The sequence below is a fragment of the Mauremys reevesii genome, unplaced genomic scaffold, assembly GCF_016161935.1.
Source record: "Mauremys reevesii isolate NIE-2019 unplaced genomic scaffold, ASM1616193v1 Contig3, whole genome shotgun sequence".
Classification (NCBI taxonomy): Eukaryota; Metazoa; Chordata; order Testudines; family Geoemydidae; genus Mauremys; species Mauremys reevesii.
The window spans coordinates 3153258-3174684 of NW_024100840.1; the positions used below are offsets into that span (position 1 = coordinate 3153258).

General features: G+C 47.6%; 1 protein-coding gene across 1 annotated transcript; it reads left to right on the top strand.

Annotated features, from left to right (window-relative positions):
- Positions 1 to 8706: 8706 nt before the first annotated feature.
- Positions 8707 to 18349, top strand: LOC120393777. Its single transcript, XM_039518271.1, has 2 exons — positions 8707 to 8814; positions 14607 to 18349. The coding sequence occupies exons 1-2, from the start codon at positions 8718 to 8720 to the stop codon at positions 18347 to 18349; spliced, it is 3840 nt and encodes a 1279-aa protein (XP_039374205.1). The 5' UTR covers positions 8707 to 8717.
- Positions 18350 to 21427: the final 3078 nt, after the last annotated feature.

The following is a 21427-nucleotide window of genomic DNA, read 5'->3' on the forward strand; positions in this document are numbered from 1 at the left end:
TGTTAGGATTGGTTAGGTAAATTTTAGTAGAATGATTGGTTAAAGTATAGCTGAGAATATTACTATATAAATTAGGGGCAAACAAGAAGGAAGTTGGGATTCAAAAATAAGGAAAAAGGAACTTGAATTTAAGCTTGTTGGAAGCTGTGTGGCCCAGGGCTACAGGGGAGAGAAGGACTGTGCACTGCCCACCTGATGCTCTGGGGTTGGGGGGGCTGCACGGGGCCTCAGGTGGCCTCCCTCAGCCTGTGGTTCACCCACCGCCCATGTCTTTGTGTGTCTCTGAAGTCTGGCTATGGTGTTTGATCAAAGAATTCATGGTATTGACAATTGTCATTGGAAGCTTAACTTGCTGTACAGAGTAAATGCAGATAACAGGCTAATGTCTCCCCAGCGGTGTCTGTAGGGATAAAATGTCTGCTGGCCTTGATTCCAGCCAGGAGCCACAGATACCTGATGGTTAAAGGATAACTAGAGGTTTGTGTTTATTTTTAAATACAATGATATCGTTTTGTTAGCTTCCCACCTGATTTAATTCCTGTAGTCACACCTTACACAGCATGAACCCTGGCTGAGAGCAGCTTCTGTTAATGCAAAGGCCAGGAGGCAAGGCAAAGTACGGTCTGGGAACTCCTCACACTGGCCTGTCCTTTGGAAATGCTGCCCATTCTTTCCCTACGACGCTCAGCTCATGTAGCCTAAAACAGAGCTCAGACTTCTGCCTGAAGCGCTACATCTCCATGATGTAAGGGGGCTGTGAACTGGAGAGGTGTGTATGGAGATAGAGCTGTGTTGTGTCTAGGGGCTGGCTGTGTAAACTGAGAGTGGGGTCTCCATCAAGGCTTCTGCCAGGCCAGGAGACAGAAGGGGATCCAGTGCTCAAGACCAGTGCAACCCATTATGTGACCTAGGCGGTTGCCTAGGGCACTAGCATTTGGGGGGCGGCATTTCAGGTCCTTCAATGGTGACTGCGGTGGCCGGATCTTCGGCCGCCCCGGTCATCGTCAGCATTTAGGCGGAGGGACCTGGGGCGGGGGTGTGTGGGGAGGGCCGCCTGCAGCAAGTAAGGTGGGGTGTGGCACACAGGGGAACTGCTCCCTGCCCCAGCTCACCCCTGCTCCTCCCCCTCCCCTGAGCACACCGCCCTGCTCTGCTTCTCTCCCTCCCAGGCTTGTGGCATCAAACAGATGATTGGCGCTGCAAGCCTGGGAGGCGGGAGAAGCAGAGCGGCGACAGCGTGCTCAGGGAGGAGGCGGAACGGAGGTGAGCTGGGGCAAAGAGCTGTTGGATGGGGGGGGCAGAGAGCTGCCACAGGGCTGGGGGTGGGGGGTGCAAGGTGGAAGTTTCACCTAGGGCGCGAAACATCCTTGCACCCGCCCTGCCAGCGCTCCCTGTCTTCTGGGCGGGGAGGTGCAGCTGTGGTGTCTCCTTATGGCCATGATTGCAGCCCCAACTCCCTCTGGTGAACGAAGTGCTGCAGCTACCCGAGTCCAGGATTTTATGCAGGAAAATCACCAAACCTAGGCCTGGCCTCAGAGGTTAAACGGCTATGAAATGTAGTAGTAGCAGTAGTTAAATAGCAATGCCTGCAGTAAGACATTTTTTAAATTAACAACTTTGGATAATGTGTATCCAGGAGTTTCAAGAGAGCTGGCTGAGGCACTCACTGGACTCTTAATGCTGATCTCCAATAACTCTTACAACACTGGGGAAGTTCCAGCAGACTGAAAGGTGGCTAATGTTGTGTCATTGTATAAAAAGGGGAAATGGGACAAGCTGGTAATTACAGGCTGATGTGGGACATGATTAATAAAGAATTAAATGAGGGTAATATAGTTAATACCAGTCAACATGGGTTTTTGGAAAATAGATCCCATCGAAGTAACTGGATATCTTTTTTTATGAGATAACAAGTCTGGCTGATAAAGGTAATGGTGGTGATGGAACAGACAGACGTCTGTAAGGCATTTGACTAGGTACCACATGACATTTTGATTAAAAAAACCTAGAATACAAAAATAACACGGCACACATTCCATGGATTAAAAATTGGCTAACTGAATGTGAAATTGTAACTGGAGAATCATCTTTGAGCAGGTGCACTTTAGTGGGATCCCACAGGGATTGGTTCTTGGCCCTAAGCAACTTAAAAATTATATCGATGAACTGGAAGAAAATAAAATCACTATTGGTAAAGTTTGCAGATGACACAGATTGGGTGAGCCATAGATAATGAAGAGGAGAGGTCACAGATACAGAGCGATCTAGATTGCTTGGTAAACTCAGCACAAGCAAACAGGATGCCTTTACATACAGCCAGATGTGAACGTAGACATCTGGGAACAAAGAATGCAGGTCACAGTTACAGGATGGGGGACTCCAGCCCAGGGAGCAGTGACTCTGAAAAAGATTTGGGGGTCATGGTGGACAATCAGCTGAACCTGAGCTCCCAATGTGATGCTGTGGCCAAAAGAGAGAATGCCATCTGGGATGTGTAAACATAGGAATATCAAGTAGGAGTAAGGAGGTGTCTTTACCTCTGTATTTGGCACTGGTGTGACTCTCACTGGAATAGTGACCGGTTCTGGTGTCCACAGTTCAAGAAGGATGATGATAAATTGGAGAGGGTTCAGAGAAGAACCATGAGAACGATTAAAGCAGTGGTTCTCAAACTTTTTTTTTGCAGACCACTTGAAAATTGCTCAGGGTCTTGGCAGACCACTTAATGATCTATCCAAATATTGTTTGTACCATTAACTAACTATTGTAAAGCACTTTGGATAAAGGCATTATATTAAAAAATCATAATTTTTTTTCTTCTACAAATAAAAGCACACAATATTTTAATATCAGTAGTCTTACCTTTCGAATGCGATGGATGTCCCCTCTCTTCCCTGCCATGGCAGCTGCCAAGCTGGGGCTGGGAAGGAGGTGGGTCTATGACGTTCCCCTCTGGTGTTATCCGGACCGGTGATCTGCTAGATCACTCCAATCCTTGACTCTGGGAGCCAGACTTGCTCTGCTCTGCTGTGAGAACCCCCACTCCTGGGCTGTTCATGCACAGCCTCTGGCATGTAAGCTGCTCCTTGGGTTGTGAATGACACTAGCCAATATCTCCAGCCCCAGACACAACCTTAGGAACCTCCATCTTGCAGTGTTCTGTTAGGCCTGCTGGACGCTGCAAGCTTATATGAGTTCATCAATTTAATAAAGAAATTGATATGTATCAGGCTTGTTATCCCAAGGGAAACCTCTGACACTTCAAACCAAACACACTGCTTCAGGTAGAATAAACAGATTTATTAACTACAATGATAGATTTTCAGTGATTATAAGTGATAGGCAAAAAAATCAGCATGGTTACCAAGAGAAAAGAATATGTAAGCACGCAGTCTACACTCTCAACCCCATTAGACTGGGCAACATCGAGATGAAGTTTTTCTCACCCCACTGGATATTGCAGTTAATATTTAAGTTTGTTCCTTAAATCTGAGCCAATCTCCTGTATTGGAGTCTTGTTTTCTTCTCAGTGTCTTGGTTGTTTGCAGTGAAGGTGAGGGCAGGAGAAGGGCCCAGTCAGGGCCGGCTCCAGACCCCAGCGCGGCAAGCACGCGCGTGGGGCGGCATTTGCCAGCAGGGGCGGCAGGCAGGTCCGGCGGACCTCCCGCAGTCATGCCTGCGGGAGGTCCACCGGAACCCCGGGAGCAGCGGACCTCCCGCAGGCATGACTGCGGAAGCTCCACTGGAGCCGCGGGACCAGCGAACCCTCTGCAGCTGCGGGAGGTCCAGCTGAGCTGTGCGACCAGCGGACCCTCAGCAGTCATGCCCGCGGGAGGTCCGCTGCTCCCGGGGTTCCGGTGCACCTCCCGCAGGCATGACTGCTTGGGGCGGCCAAATTCATAGAGCCGCCCCTGGGCCCAGTATGTCTCCACTCTCCCTGTTTTATACTCTCAGTCCATGTGCTTGAGGAGCACAAGTCCATGTGTGTCTGGGGGGGGCGGGGCATTGCTGAGTCTCCCCAAGCAAGGTTGAGCAGTTCCCCTGGTGTGGTCTCATGCAGGTGAGTCATTGCATTGTAGCTGCCTTGCTGGACAATGGCTGTTGCTGGGTTGTTTGACACCCTGCCCGGGTATTGGTTACTTTCCTTGTTGTTGCCTCTGGGGAGCTAATACCTGGCTGATTCTCCAACTTACAGCATGTTTTAGTGTTCACCATACAACACAATTCTCATAACTTCATACGTATTAATGATACACATCTATGGATAGAGAAATGACTTTCCGCAGATCATAACCTTTCCCCTGATACCTTACAGGCCTGCTTTATATGTGAGATCACGATTATATGAAAATGAGGAATATGGGGGTTACAGTACACTTCCCCCAAGATATAGAATGTCACAGGGTCTCTCCCCCACCACGGCAGCCACAGAGCTGAGGCTGGGAAGGAGGAGGAGGTCTCTCCCCCACCACGGCAGCCACAGAGCTGAGGCTGGGAAGGGGGAGGGTGTCTCTCCCCTACCATGGCAGCCACAGAGCGGGGGCTGGGAAGGACGGGGGTCTCTTCCCCCGCCACAGCAGTCTCCAAGCTGGGGCTGGGAAGGAGGGCCATCTCCCCGGAAGCTGCAGCCGTGGAGCTGGGGAAAGTTGCCTCTTTCTCTGGCCGCCACAGCCCTGCTTATCCCAAATTCCCCCCACCCCTTCTTCTGACCCCATTGGCCCCTCCCACCTACCCCCTATTCCTCCTGAGGCCACCACCTCACTTTACAGCTGCGTCTTCTCCAGGGTTCAGGCACCTAATTAGTGGAGCCACACCTATGAGGAACAAATATTTGACAATGTCTCTTTATTCTAACAAAGATATAACATGCTGCAATGGCTGAAGGTTGAAGCTAGACAGATTCAGATTGGAAATAAGGCACGTTTTTAACAGAGGGTAGTTAACCAGTGGAAAAATTTACCCAAAGTTGTGGTGCATTCTCATCACTGTCAAAAGAACAGGAGTACTTGTGGCACCTTAGAGACTAACAAATTTATTTCGGCATAAGCTTTCATGGGCTACAGCCCACTTCATCAAATGCATAGAGTGGAACATACAGTAGGAAGATATATATACACACAGAGAGCATGAAAAAATGGGGGTTGCCATACCAACTCTAAGAGACCAATCAATTACGGTGAGCTATTATCAGCAGGAGAAAAAAAACTTTTGTAGTGATAATCAGAATGGCCCATTTCAAACAGTTGACAAGAAGGTGTGAGTAACAATAGGGGAAACCTTAGCATGGGAAAATAGATATCAGTTTGTGTAATGACCCAGCCACTCCCAGTCTTTATTCAAACCTAATTTAATGGTATCCAGTTTGCAAATTAATTCCAGTTCAGCAGTTTCTCATTGGAGTTGAAGTTTTTTTGTTGAAGAATTGCTACTTTTAAGTCTGTTACTGAGTGGCCAGAAAGGTTGAAGTGTTCTCCTACTGGTTTTTGAATGTTACAATTCCTGGTGTCAGATTTGTGTCCATTTATTCTTTTGCATAGAGACTGTCCGGTTTGGCCAACGTACATGGCAGAGGGGCATTGCTGGCATATGATGGCATATATCACGTTGGTAGATGTGCAGGTGAAGGAGCCCCTGATGGCATGGCTGATGTGATTAGGTCCTATGATGGTATCACTTGAATAGATATGTGGACAGAGTTGGCACTGGGCTTTGTTGCAAGGACAGGTTCCTGGGTTAGTGTTTCTGTGGTGTGGTGTGTGGTTGCTGGAGAATATTAGCTTCAGGTTGGGGGGCTGTCTGTGAGCAAGGACTGGCCTGTCTCCCAAGATCTGTGAGAGTGAGGGATCGTCCTTCAGGATAGGTTGTAGATCTTTGATGATGTGCTGAAGAGGTTTTAGTTGGGGGCTGAAGGTGACAGCTAGTGGTGTTCTGTTATTTTCTTTGTTGGGCCTGTCTTGTAGTAGGTGACTTATGGGTACTCTTCTGGCTCTGTCAGTCTGTTTCTTCACTTCAGCAGGTGGGTATTATAGTTTTAAGAATGCTTGATAGACATCTTGTAGGGGTTTGTCTCTGTCTGAGGGATTGGAGCAGATGCGGTTGTATCTTAGAGCTTGGCTGTAGACAATGGATCTTGTGGTGTGGTCTGGATGAAAGCTGGAGGCATGTAGGTAAGTTTAGCGGTCAGTAGGTTTCCGGTATAGAGTGGCATTTATGTGACCATTGCTTATTAGCATGGTAGTGTACAGGAAATGGACCGCTTGTGTGGATTGGTCCAGGCTGAGGTTGATGGTGGGATGGAAATTGTTGAAATCATGGTGGAATTCCTAAAGGGCTTCTTTTCCATGGGTCCAGATGATGAAGATGTCATCAATGTAGCACAAGTAGAGTAGGGGCATTAGGGGACGAGAGCTGAGGAAGCGTTGTTCTAAGTCAGCCATAAAGATGTTGGCATACTGTGGGGCCATGCGGGTACCCATAGCAGTGCCGCTGACTTGAAGGTATATATTGTCCCCAAATGTGAAATAGTTGTGGGTGAGGACAAAGTCACAAAGTTCAGTCGCCAGGTTTGCTGTGACATTATCAGGGATACTGTTCCTAACGGCTTGTAGTCCATCTTTGTGTGGAATGTTGGTGTAAAGAGCTTCCACATCCATAGTGGCCAGGATGGTGTTTTCTGGAAGATCACCGATGGATTGTAGTTTCCTCAGGAAGTCAGTGGTGTCCCAAAGATAGCTGGGAGTGCTGGTAGCGTAGGACCTGAGGAGAGGTCCACATAGCCAGACAATCCTGCTGTCAGGGTGCCAATGCCTGAGATGATGGTGCGTCCAGGATTTCCAGGTTTATGGATCTTGGGTAGCAGCTAGAATACTCTTGGTCGGAGTTCTAGGCATGTGTCTGTGCAGATTTGTTCCCGTGCTCTTTCAGGGAGTTTCTTGAGCAGATAGTGTAGTTTCTTTTGGTAACCCTCAGTGGGATCAGAGGGTAATGGCCTATCGAATGGGCCTAGGCAGCAATCTAACATCACATTCTATAGGCCGTTACCCTCTGATCCCACTGAGGATTTCCTAAATCATTAGAAATCTCTCAGCTACAATTGTGGAGTGTGACATTTTGGAAAGAGGGCACAGCTGTCCCGTGCACATGCTAGGCACGTGGCTTACATAGTGTGCAGCTACTGGTGTGTGTCAACTCACTGCCAACGTACCCCCATGTGGACAAGGCCTGAGTTTCATATATGCACTGAGTTTAAACTTTAAAACAACCCTCTGTAGTGCACATATCAAGAGGAGGCTGGTGTGATGGATTCTGAGGTAAATGTGTCACAGTAAGACAGTTGGTGGGTGGCTTGTGGTTCTGTAAGTGTAGGTAAGAGACATGAAATGGAGGGGTTCCCTTTAACTCTCTTCTGGGAACGGTCTCTGATAGGGAGATTTCTTTATGCTGTATCTATTGACAGATGGTCCTGCGCTAGTTCAAGTTGCAAGGCCTGCAAGGTGTGTGGTTTTATTTAGACTTTAGAGCAGGGGTGGGCAAACTTTTTGGCTTGAGGGCCACATCGGGGAATAGAAATTGTATGGCAGGCCATGAATGGTCACAAAATTTGGGTTGGGGTGTGCAAGGGGGTGAGGGCTCTGGTTGGGGTGCGGGCTCTGGAGTGGGGCTGGGGATGTGGAGTTTTGGGTGGAGGAAGGTGCTCTGGGCTGGGACCGAGGGGTTCAGAAGGCGGGAGGTGGATCAGGGGTGCGGGAAGGGGTGCAGTTTCTGGCTGGGGGTGCAGGCTCTGGGATGGGGCTGGGGATGAGAGGTTTGGGGTGCAGGAGGGTGCTCTGTGCTGGGATTGAAGGGTTTGGAGAATGGGAGGGGGATCAGGGCTGGGGCAGGAGGTTGGGGCTTGAGAGAGGCTCAGGGGTGCAGGCTCCAAGCGGTGCTTACCTCAATGGCTCCTGGAAGCAGTGGCATATCCCTTCTCCAGCTCCTACACGTGGAGCAGCCCCTGACCCTCGGAGCGGGGCCATGCGACTGCTTCTGGGAGCCCCATGTTGCAGCCCCCGACTCGATGCCCTGGCTGAAGCAGCCCCGACCTGGCACCCTGGCTGGAGTGCCAGAGCAGGGCAAGCCTCAGACCCTGCTCCCCACCGGGAGCTTGCGGGCCGGCTTAAAATGGCCCGTGGGCTGTAGTTTGCCCACCCCTGCTTCAGAGGCATGCTCTGGCTCATGTTAAGTAGGAGCTGTTGTCTGTGTCTTCTTAACCATTGGGCAGCAGGTATTTACGGCTTCCTGGGCTGCAGCTTAGCACCCTATCGGGACATCCAGCCTGCTGGCATGTCACAGCATTCTTTCAACACGCCTGGGATCGCACATGAGAGCTGCAAAATACAACAGGTGTATTGCTTTGTGGCTCACATCTCTCTAAATTGTGTCAAATTAGAACTATTTCCCATTCTTGCTAAAAGGAACAATTCATTTGAAACATAACAGTTAGAATTCATAATCTGAGGAGAGAAAAAGGAGAGGTAAATCTGAGTGACTTTCTTCCTCTCCGCTCCCCTGTGGAGACTAGAAGATACGTCTTTCTTTTACAACCAGGGCAATGTTCAGAAAAACTTCGAAGACTGAAGCCAGTGACTCGAGTCTAAATCTGCTCCCCAGAAACTTAAGTATAACCCCAGTTATTTCTTGCAGGTCAGACAGAGGACAGAGCGTTTGGGTGTGGAACAATGGCCGGGTCAGCTGACACCATTGAGATGCCGGCTCTGGGCCGCCCGTTCCAGCTGGGGATGCTGTACGACTGCCGCAGCGACTCCCTCATCCCAGGTAACTGTCACCCCGGGAGGAGCCCGCGGCCCAACTTAGTGTGTCAGAAAAAAGAAGAGTTTGGCACCTGTTTATTTGAGGAACATTTGGGTTTGGGATTTGTGTTGGGGGGGAAATAAAGGGCATCCAAACCTGCCCGGTACTGCTGACCTCCTTACAGCCCTGGCTGCACTAGGAGAAACAAGAAACTTCCCATCCGCTCCCTGCCACTGCAGTATCTCTGCAGCCCCCCCGCCCCGCACCACAGTTGGCCTAGGAAAAGGGGACAGTGCCCCCGAGCTGGCTCATCCCCCCATTTCCACATGGGAGAGGTGAGATCCTGGTGAGAAGGGACCTCTCTACACACAGATTTCAGGGCAGGATGCGACCCATTAGAAGGACAAACTTCAGCTATTCACACCCATCCCTGTGTCCTATATTAACTGTCCCCACCCCGGAAAAGGCCTGGGCATCGCTGTGCACAGCTCAGTGAAAACACCCGCTCTGTGTCCAGTCGCCGCCCAAACAATAAACGAGGTGCCAGGTGCCCGAGGAACGGGATGGAAAATGCCACCCGAGCTATTTCAATGGCGTTATACAGGTAACCCTTCTGCCAGGGGACATCGTCAGCAACCAGGGCCAGATTCAATATCCAGGGGTTCCCTTTCAACAGTGCAACACAGAACTGGTCAACCTCCCCCCCAATAACCCGGGACAATTACATACACCCCGGGGCGAGTCTAAGAGGCTGTCCTTCCCCATTGCCGAGCACAGAGTCTGAGTGCAGAAAAGAAACTTTGAATGAAAGGAGGGAAGTCACCGGACATTAATTTGGGAAAACGCTGTAAGCGGGATTCTTAAACCTAAAACCATGAGCAACCCTAGACACTGTGGTGCCTTACGCAGCCCCACTGCTTCAGATGCTTCAGAAGCAACAGCGGCTCCAGGCACCAACGCACCAAGTGCGTGCCTGGGGCGGCAAGTCGCGGGGGGCGGCCTGCCAGTCCCTGCAAGGGCAGCAGTCAGGCTGTCTTTGGCGGCTTGCCTGCGGGAGGTTCTGCCGGTCCCGTGGATTCAGCGGCAATTTGGTGGCAGGTGCGCCAAAGCCGTGGGACCGGGGACCTCCCGCAGGCATGCTGCCGAAGGCAGCCTGACTGCCGAGCTTGGAGCGGCAAAAAAAGCTAGAGCCGCCCCTGTTCAGACATGGGGTTTTTACCCACAAAAGCTTATGCCCAAATAAATCTGTTAGTCTTTAAGGTGCCACTGGACTCCTGGTTGTTTTTGTGGATACAGATTTCCTAACACGGCTACCTCCTGATCTTTGACAGATGTTTGTCTAACTTGTTCTTCAAACCCTCCAGTGATGGGGATTCCACAGCCTCCCTTGGAGCCTGTTCTAGAGCTTCACTACTCCCATAGTTAGAAAGTTTCCCTATTATCTAACTTCAATCTCCCTTGCTGCAGATCAAGCCGATTACTTTTTGTCCCCCCTTCAGTGGACATGGAGAACAATTGATCACTGTCGTCTCTATAGCAGCCCTTAACTGTTAGCAGGTTTCCTCTTAAGACTAAACATACCTGTTTTTTAACCTATCCTCAAAGGTCATGTTTTCTAAACCATTTATAATTTTTTTGCTCTCCTCTGGAGTCTCCAATTTGTCCACATCTTTACTGAAGTGTGACACTCAAAACTGGACACAATACTCCAGCAGAAGCCTCACCAGTGCTGAGAAGAGTGGAGCGACTACATCCCGTGTCTAAGGCCTGGTCCACACTTATAAGGGGGTTCGAATTAGGGTATGCAAATTCAGCTACGTGAATAACGTAGCTGAATTCGAAGTACCCTAATTCGAACCACTTACCCGTCCAGACATGGCGGGGTCGAAGTCCGCGGTTCCCCCGTCAACTCCACCACCGCCGTTTGCAGTGGTGGAGTACCGGAGTCGACCGCGGTGCTTCCGAAGTTCGAACTATCGCGTCTAGATCAGACACGATAGTTCGAACTCCGAGAAGTCGAACTCGCCGCGTCGACGGGGCAGGTAAGTGAAGACCTACCCTTACATATGACACTGCTGTTAACACCCCCCAGAATGACATTAGCCTTTTGAGTAACTGCATCCCACTGTGGGCTCATATTCACTTTGTGATCCACTATAACCCCAGTTCCTTTTCTGCAGTACTACTGTCTAGCCAGTTATTCCCCATCTTGTGTTAGTGTATTTGGTTTTTCCTTCCTAAGTGTAGTACTTTGCATTTGTCTTTATTGAATTTCATCTTTATAAACTGGAGAATTGATCTGAAATCAACAAGGTCATTTTCAGTTTTAATCTTGCCCCCCAAAGAGCTTGCAGCCCCTCCTAGCTTGGTGTCATCTGGTAATTGTATAAGTGTGCTCCACACCCCATCATCCAGGTCATGGATGAAAATACTGATTAGCACCAGACTCAGGTCAGACTCTGGCAGGACCCCACTACATTCATCCTCCCAGTTTGACAGCAAACCATTGATAACTACTCTGAGTGCAGCCTTTCATCGAGTTATGCACCTACCTTAGAGCAATTTCATCTATACCACATTTCCCTAGTTTCTTATGGGGCTGTCATGTGGGACTGTGTCAAAAGCCTTATTGAAATCAAGATCTATCATGTCTCCTGCTTCTCCTCCTAAATACTAGGCCAGTAACCCTGTCAAAGACGGCAGTTAGATTGGTTTGGCATGATTGATTCCTGACAAATCCATGTTGGCTATTATTTATTACCCTGTTATCTTCTAGGTGCTTACAAACCGATTGTTTAATAGCTTGTTCCAGTATCTTTCCAGGTATTGAAGTTAGGTTGACTGTTCTGTAATTCCCCAGGTCCTTTGTTCCCCTTTTTAAAGACAGGTACCATATTTGCTCTTCTCCTGTCCTCTGGGACCACACTCATCCTCTGTGAGTTCTCAAAGATAATCGCTAACAGATCCAAGATCTGCTTCAGCTAGGTCTTTAAGGTATTTAGTCAAGCCCTGCTGACTTGAATACATCTAATTCTCTAAATATTCTTTAAGCTGTTCATTTGCTATTCTGTCTTGTGTTCCTTCCCCCTTATTATTAATACTAATTGACTTAAGCATCTGGTCACAATTTACCTTTTTAATTAAGATTGAAGCAAAACAGGCATTAAACACCTCTGTGTTCTTGATGTCATTAGCTTTCCTTCCCCACGAAATAGTGGACCTACACTTTTCATCGTCTTTCTTTTGCTCCTAATATATTTTTTAAAAACCCTCTTCTTATGGCCGTTTATGTCCCTCACTAGATGTAACTCATTTTATGCTTTAGCCTTTATAATTTAGTCCCTGTCTGCTTGTGCTGTTCTTTTGTATTCCTCCTTAGCAGTTCATCCATGTTCCCACTTTTTGTAGGGTTTCTTTTTGATTTTCAGGTCACTGAAGAGCTCCTGATGAAGCCATATCATCCTGCTATTTTTCTTATCTTCCCTTCATATCAGGATAGTTTGTAGTTGTGCCTTTAATATTGTCTCTTTGAGAAACTGCCAGATCTCCTGAACTCCTCTTTTTCCTTAGATGTTCTTCCCAGGGGACCTTACTTACCAGTTCTCTGAGTTTGATGAAGTCTGATTTTTTTGGAAGTCCATTGTCTTATTCTCCTCCTCTCACTCTTTCCTTTCCTTCAAATAATAAAATCTATCATTTTATGGACACTTTCACCCAAATTGCCTTTTACCGTCACAGTTGTGACCAATTCCTATTTTTAATCAGAATCAAGTCTAAAATGGCTGCCCCCTTGTTACTTCCTCCACCTTCTGAAACAAGTTGTTGTCCCCAACACATTCCAAGAACTTACTGGACACTTTGTGTTTTGTGGTATTACTTTTGCAACAGATGTCTGGGTAGTTGAAGTCCCCTGTTACTACCAGGTCTTGTGGTATGGATATTTCTGTTATTTGCTCTAGAAATGCCTCATGCGTCTCTTCCTCCTGATTTGACGGTCTATAGAAGACCCCTACCATAACATCACCCCTGTTTTCCCCTGCCCACTTTTATCTTTACCCACAGAATGTCAACTGGGTCGGTCTCTTACCTCCTTCTAGACCACAGCACACATGTATATTCTCTTAATGTATAGTGCAACTCCTCCTCCCTTTTTTGCTGCCTTTCCATTCTGAACACGCTATGCACCAATATTCTAGTCATGAGATTTATCCAACCAAATTTCAATGATGCCAATTAAACACTAAATTAGCTTATGTACTAAGACTTCCAGTTCTTCCCGTCTGTTCCCCATGCACCTGGCATTTGTCTATAGACAAGATATTGAGCAGATTCCCCCTCTGTTATCCCGCTTGTTGCTGCTATGACCCAACTGTAAATTTTCTATTCTACCTCCCCATAGAAACATCTAGCCCACTGTGAAGGTCACTTTTTTTATACTTACCTGTGATCTTTTGTCACCTGCTTGAAGATGCTTTCTCCCCCCCCCCCCCTTCTTGGTCAGGTCTCTTCCCAGCAGATTTTCTTCCTGAAGCAACATCCCATGACTTAAGAAGCCAAATTCTGCCATTTGACACTACCCGCACAGCTGTGCATCATCTCCAGGATGCGCGCATCCCTGCCCGGGCCTTTAACCTCAACCAGGAGGATGGACAAGAACACAACATGGAACCATGACTCCTTCACCCTCACTCTGAGCCCAGGAGTCACTGCGCAGGGTCAGACTGGCAGTATCGTTAGTGCCCACGTAGATGCACAGTGTGCGGCATTGGCCAGATGGATGGACAAGCCTTGGCAACCTTTCCATAACACCTGGGATGTGGCTCTAGGCAGGCAGCACAACTCCTGGGATGTCAGGTCAGGTCAGCAGATCGAGGCTCCCATCCCTCTCAGCAGGGAATCCAGACCACCAGCACCCTATGTCCCCTCCTGGTGGGTGTGGGGGCTGTGAGCCTCCCAGCCTTGGAAGCAGGTGGCTCCTCTTCCTCAACCATTGGGATCTGCTCCTCTCCTTCTGTGGAAAGTACAGCGTGCCAGTTCTTGACCTTGATGGATACAGGAGCAGGGTGGGGAGCGGAGCACAGCCTACTGTCTAAGATGGCCAGCAGCCAGTCTCCTTTCTGCAGAGCAGCCAGGTCTCCTTCCTCTTCTGGTGCCTCTGTAGTCATCCCTAGTCAGCTAGTGTCCTCCATCCCGGATGTCTCCATGTGCATCCTGGTGATGAAGTCCTCATGCTCCTGGATGCTACAGATGAGCCACCTCCTCCCTCAGCTCTTACCCGCTACCTGAGGGACTCCCCAGACAGACGCCTCTCACACCAGCTGGTTCTCCCTGCCTGGCTGTTTTCAGCAGGGACATGCAGGATCTGGTGCTGGCTACATTCAGAGACAGAATACTGGGCTAGATTGATCATGGATCAAGTCAAGCATGATAGTTCCTAGCTTCTTAAATCAAAGAAACCAGATGTTTGTAATGGAAGTGAGATTTCAGTCATAGCTATAGCACTTGCTACTTGGAACAGTGTACTCCTGAAGGGGAGTGTACTCAGTCATTCTGGAGAGCGATTTATTTAAAAAATAAAAAATCAGAAAAGATCACGTCTTCCAAAGTTCTGTAAGAAGCTGGGGGCAAGGGAAGGTTGTTAGGGATGTAGTTCAGCCTTGACTTGACACGTTTGTACGTTACCAGGTCAATTTACTTGATGTCCTTCACTCATTATTTTTCAATCTTAGAAAAGAGACACAAATAAACCATGGACAGACTCTGTGTCCTGGGCACCTATCAGTTATGTTACCATGTGTTTATCTCTACTATTCCAGGGATCACGCTGTGGCGCCTGGAACAGCTTCGCATGGATGTAAACACAAAACCACAACCCAGGACCGAATTTGAGATCATCGCATCTGACACCATTGAAGACAAGGCCAATGCCCTCAATGTCACAGCATCGGTGAAGGCCAGTTTCCTGGGGGGGTTGGTTGAAGTAAGTGGATCTGCCAAATACTTAAATGACACCAGAAAATCCAAACAACAGGCCAGAGTTACTCTCCAGTACTCTGCCACAACAAAGTTTGAGCACCTAACTATGAGCCATTTAGGACCAGAGAATGTCTCTTATCGTGCTGTATTTGATCAAGGCACAGCCACTCATGTGGTCACGGCTGTGCTGTATGGGGCTCAGGCTTTCTTTGTGTTTGATCGGGAAGTTTCTTCTTCTGAGAATGTACATGAGATAGAAGGAACGCTCCAGATTGTGATGAAAAAGATACCCTTGTTTTCCATAGAAGGGGAAGGAGCTGTCAAAATGGATGAAAAGGAAAAATTAAATGCTGAAAAATTTAACTGCAAGTTCCATGGTGATTTTGCTCTTGAAAGAAATCCAACTAATTTCCAAGATGCCATGAAAATTTATTCCATTCTCCCAAAGCTGCTGGGTGACAGTGGGGAGAAGGCCATACCAGTGAAAGTCTGGCTGTACCCGCTGACCAAGCTGGATTCCAGAGCAGCTCGGCTGGTGCGTGAGATCAGTTTAACACTGATTTCTGATGCTCAGACTACAATGGAGGAACTGGCAGAACTAAACATGCGATGCAATGACATGGTGAAGAATCCGATCGCCACAAGCTTTCCCGAAATCAAGCTGAAAATCCAGCAATTCAGAGATCTGTGTAAGCAACACAGACAGACTTTCCAGAAACAGCTAGCAAGCCTTTTGCCATCTATCCGTGGAGGTGAAAAAAAGGAAGGGGCTCTGGTGGATATTTTGTCATGTAAAAACCAGTCACCGTTCAATACCCAGCGACTCAGTGAATTTCTGGATACAAAGGAGAAAGAGATGAATTATGTGAATTCCTACCTTAGGATCCTAAGCAATGTAGAGGTGGTGTCCTCCCAGAGTGAACTAGATGAAATAGTACTCAGCCCTGAGCTTAACTTCATCGTCTCCTTTACATTCACCTCACTGCATGAAGAGGAGCCATATTTATCAGATTTAAAACAATGGCTTCAGACCCAGTTTATAAGGGAAACTCATGATCCTGCATCAGCCAGTTCTTTCACTGAGAAACCAAAATCCAAAGTGTGGTTTGAGGAAAAAGAAATTAATACAAAATCTCGAAAATCTGCAAAGTCCCTTTCACTTTTTGTCAGTGTCAACAAATCTAATGGGAAGACTCGGTTCATTGTGGCCTCTGTTCCAGACAAGGACAATCCAGGCACTGCCATTTACCTGTATGAGGAGGGAGAGCTGATCAGCACCAACTTTGAGCCTCCATCAAAGCCTCTTCCACCCCTGATTGATGGAATCAGACATGACCGCGTGCAGCTCACGTTTAACCCAGCAGCCTATGGCAGGGCTGCGATATCCGGCTATCGGGCAGAGTACAGAATTGTAGGGCAGGAGAACTGGATGTCTGTGGATGTAAATAACACACAAGTGCCATTCACAGTAACAGGGCTCCATGCAAACACCAAGTACCAGTTCCGATACGCTGCAGTGAGCAAACCAGGGTTCAGCGAGAGCAGCGACGTGAGTGATCCTGTGAAGACTCTTCCCTCTACCTGCCCTCCTGGGAAGCCCGTAACAGCTTCTGTAGAATCATCTGCCATCACCCTCAGCTGGAAGAGTCCAAGTGTCACTGGACATGGAGTCAGTAAAAGGGAGTATCAGGTGGAATATAAAGAGGAAGATGAAGGTGAAAGACATGAGGGGAAAGAGAAATGGCTGGAACGAAGGACAAGCAAGAGAACCAAGTTCTGTACCATTGATGAACCGAGGCCTCGGATGCCCTACAGATTCCGGGTGTCGGCTGTGTGTGCAGACGGGACTGTGAGTCACCCAGGTGAGGAGGCATCAATTTCAACATCAGGAGAAGAATTAAAGACACTAGCACAAGATTTCTTCAAGAAGAGCACTCTGATAGAAAAAGGGCAGCCCTCAGTTTATGCACTTCCAATAGAGAAGGCAGCGTCCGGTTCTAACACAACACATCCAAAGTACAGACTGGGGAAAGAGAACATACAGAAACCTAACAAAGTGATTATGGTGCTGGGAGCAACTGGGTCTGGAAAAACTACACTCATCAATGGGATGATCAACTATGTCCTGGGTGTGCAATGGAAAGATGAATTCAGATTGAAATTAATCCATGAGACCACAAACAGAAGCCAAGCTGAGAGCCAGACATCTGAAGTGACAGCCTATGAAGTTCATTACACAGAGGGCTTCCAGGTCCCCTACTCCCTGACTATCATAGACACCCCGGGATTTGGTGACACCAGAGGGATAGAGCAAGACAAAGAGATAACAAGGCAGATTCGAGAGTTTTTCTCCACCCGAGGGGCCATTGATCACATAGACGCCGTCTGCGTCGTAGTTCAGGCCTCACTCGCTCGTTTGACACACGCCCAGAAGTACGTGTTTGACTCAGTGCTCTCTATCTTTGGGAAGGATATAAAAGACAATATACAAATCCTGATCACCTTCGCAGATGGACAGACGCCCCCTGTCCTAGAGGCCATTAATGCAGCTGATGTCCCTTGTGCTAAAGATGATAACGGCAACCCTGTTCATTTCAAATTCAATAACTCCGCACTGTTTGCCAGCAATGCTGGAGCTGACAAGGGCAGTTTTAATTTTGATGACATGTTCTGGAAAATGGGAGCCATGAGCATGAAGATATTTTTTGAATCCTTAGGTAAATTAGAAACCAGAAGTTTAACATTAACGCAGGAAGTTCTCAGAGAGCGGAAGGAGCTGGAGACAGCTGTGGAAGGGCTGCAGCCGCAAATCAAAGCTGGTCTGGTGAAGCTAGAGGAGCTAAGACAGACTCAGCGAGCTCTGGAACAGCACAGGGGTGATATGGAGGCCAATAAAGACTTTGAGTATGAGGTACAGAAAACAGTGCCAGTGCAGGAGGACATCTCCGGTACAGGTAAATACATAACAAATTGCCAGCGGTGTCACTATACGTGTCACTATCCCTGTATAATCCCTAATGACAATGATAAGCGCGGGTGTGCAGCTATAGATCAGAATACAGGATATTGCAGAGTTTGCCCTGGTAAATGTGTCTGGAATGTTCATTTCAATCAAAAGTACAAGTGGGAATATAAAGTAGTAAAAGAGAAACAGACCTATGCACAACTGAAAGAGAAGTATGAGAAGGCATCTGGTGAGGTGTTATCGACACAGAGTGTGGTTGAGAAGCTGTCTCAGGAATACGCTGCAGTGGAAGAGATATTAATGGAGCTTATTGATAAATCATCTCGCAGCCTCCAGCGTCTGCAAGCAATTGCTTTGAAACCCAACCCGCTGTCCACGCCGGAATACATTGACCTGCTGATCATGTCGGAACAACAGGAACTAAAGCCTGGGTACCAAGAAAGGATAAAATCTCTGAGGGAAGTGAGGGAAGTAGCTGAGATAGTAAGAAAGATTGCCAATAAGGAGGCTCTGCTGCCAGGAGAGAAGGATATGTACAAGAAGCTTGAAGAAAAAAAGTCTGCATTCAAAAAACTTATGAAAGAAGGAGTGGATATGTTTAAAAGCCTTTTTAAATAAAAATTAACTGCAACTTACCCATGAAAAAGAAATCACCAGTTTAACCAAAGATTGTAGTTTAGCCGTGATTCAAGACTGGTGTCTCTTCTTGTTTGTATAACATTTTCTTTTAAGATTCAATAAGCCTGATTCTCCTCTGACTTACCCATTTTTATTGCGCTGACTTCAGTTTATTCCAGTGTCACTGACAGCAGAATCTGGCCCCTTCAATCTGGGGAAAAACATTTTATAAAAACAACAAAAATGCTAATTTGACTCTTAGGAGGAAATTGCTTCACTATCGAATGTTCACATGTAAACGTCTCAGACTAGGGTTAGAAACGTATGTTCTGTCTGTACGAGTGCTCTCTCTGTCACTGCCCAGATTGGAACTGCACCAGTGTAAGCTCAGGTGCTACTTTTCTTTTCTTTTTTGTAATACCCGAGCTCTCTCCCGGTTGGTGGTTTAAGTGAGCTGTAAACAAGATGACAAGAAATAAGTAATCGCAGCCAAAAGGAAGGTCACACTGAACCCGCCTTTTCTCCCACTTCTGGAAACTAAAGCAACTTAGCTGAAGTCAGTGGAGTTACTCCTAAGTAAAACTATTGCAAGGTGTCACGGAATCATAGATCGTGCCCACTCTTGGCCCTGTGTGGTCCGTGGGGGTTGCCCCTTTCAGTGAGACAGCCCTTTCCGGGGGCCACTCTCTCTCGGGGTCAGGCCCCTCCACCTCCTGGAGCCGCACCTCTCTGAGCCTTAGCACACCTATTTCTCACTGTGGGCCCCCTCAGGGAGTCCCCTCACTCTGGACCCCCGGGGCCTCCACCCCCCCAAAGGGGATAATGCAACCCTGTTCTCTAGACTGGAGTGACTCAGCCAGCATAAAACAGGGTCGTAAACAGGGTCGCCTGGGCCTCCTCTCCTCTCTTTGCAGCCCATTGTCCTCCCACTGTCCAGAACCGGCTGTGACTCCAGAGTGGGGCCTCTGGGTCACCAGGTCACCAATCACTGGGGTCTCCAGTCTCCACACCAGTGGTTGGGGTCCCAAGTTCCTTTGCCGGCCCTCTGTAACAACAAACTCTCTCTCCCATCACCTCGTTAAACCCTTAGCACCTAGGGAAACTGAGTCCCACCCCCTCTGCATGCAAACCATAGGAAAACCAAGAAAATCCCCCATATGAAACAAGGAAAAACAAGAAACTCCCCCACTTCGTCACACAAGGGAACAATCAGGCCCAGTATATATATTAAGCAAAGCCTTAAAGAGCCCAAATCTGGTACCGATTTGCCAGGTCTCCGAATGGCAAATCAGAGCGTCGGTGGGAGCTGTGTTGCATCAGCAGCAAGGCGGCAAGGGAAAGTCAGCACCTCTGACAGCAGCTGCATTTTCTCGCTGCTTTGTTCTTTTCTATCCTCTTGTGTGTGTGTTTGTCTTGTTTTGTTCTCAAGGACACAGAATTGGAATTCAGCAACCACAGCAGCTACTTCAGAGCATCTGAACAAAGTATTTCTTTTTTCCAAAAAAGGTGCAGTCAAGTCTGTCTTTAATGCCTCCTGAGAGACTGTCAGGCAAGAATTCCCCACTCTGTGAAGCTCTCTACAGCTAAAGGGAATCAGGAATGTGGTCGGAATGGAAGTCTTACTTAATCCTTTACATTTCAGAGCTGTTAACTCTTTTCCTTTTGTTGCCTGTGTCTTTAGGAAAAGGTTAAAGATATGTTAATGGTGGTTGTTACAATGGGGTTGCTAGTGACAACCTGACATGAAACCCCAGGCCACATTTAACTGTTTAATGTTAAAACTCTGGTTCCCTTTTGCATTAATAGCTTATCCCTTGCCTGCCTGGGACACTCACTTATCACAGCCACAGGGTTATCCAACAAGGGAAATTATTTCAAATATGGGTGAGGGAAAGGTATTTTGTCTTTAATAAATAGAAAAGTCAGTCTGATTCTGCATCTCTTGCACCCCCCAATTGCTATCAGCTTCAGTGGGATTTAGGGGAACGAAATGGAATATAGACTCATAGACGTTAAGGTCAGAAGGGACCATTATGATCATCTCATCTGACCTCCTGCACAACGCAGGCCACAGAATCTCACCCACCCATGCCCATAACAAACCCCTAACCTATGTCTGAGTTACTGAAGTCCTCAAATCATGGTTTAAAGACCTCAAGGTGCAAAGAATCCTCCAGCAAGTGACCCGTGCCCCATACTGCAGAGGAAGGCGAAAAACCTCCAGGGCCTCTGCCAATCTGCCCTGGAGGAAAATTCCTTCCTGACCCCAAATATGGCGATCAGTTAAACCCTGAGCATGTGGGCAAGACTCACCAGCAAGCACCCAGGAAATAATTCTCCGTAGTAACTCAGATCCCAACCCAGCTAACATCCCATCACAGACTACTGGACATATTTACCTTCTAATAATCAAAGATCAATTGCCAAATTAATTGCCAAAGATAGGCTATCCCATCGTACCATCCCCTCCATAAATTTATCAAGTTTAGTCTTGAAGCCAGATATGTCTTTTGCCCCCACTACTCCCCTTGGAAGGCTGTTCCAGAAATTCACTGCTCTAATGGTTAGAAACCATCGTCTAATTTCAAGTCTAAACTTCCTAGTGTCCAGTTTATATCCACTTGTTCTTGTGTCCACATTGGTGCTAAGCTTAAATAATTCATCTCCCTTCCTCCCTGATATTTATCCCTCTGATATATTTATAGAGAGCAATCATATCCCACCCTCAGCCTTCTTTTGGTTAGGCTAAACAAGCTAAGCTCTTTGAGTCTCCTTGCATAAGACAGGTTTTCCATTCCTCGGATCATCCTAGCAGCCCTTCTTTGTACCTGTTCCAGTTTGAATTCATCCTTCTTAAACATGGGAGACCAGAACTGCACACAGTATTCCAGATGAGGTCTCACCAGTGCCTTGTATAATGGTACTAACACCTCCTTATCTGAAATACCTCGCCTGATGCATCCCAAGACCACATTAGCTTTTCTCACGGCCATATCACATTGGCGGCTCATATTCTTCCTGTAATCAACCAATATTCCGAGGTCCTTCTCCTCCTCTGTTACTTCCAACTGATGCGTC

Excerpts from the sequence above, each read along its gene's own strand:
- LOC120393777 (XM_039518271.1), top strand. The coding sequence starts at position 8,718 with ATGGCCGGGTCAGCTGACACCATTGAGATGCCGGCTCTGGGCCGCCCG. Across the intron at positions 8,815-14,606 it reads CAGCGACTCCCTCATCCCAG|GGATCACGCTGTGGCGCCTG; the intron begins GTAACTGTCACC and ends CTACTATTCCAG.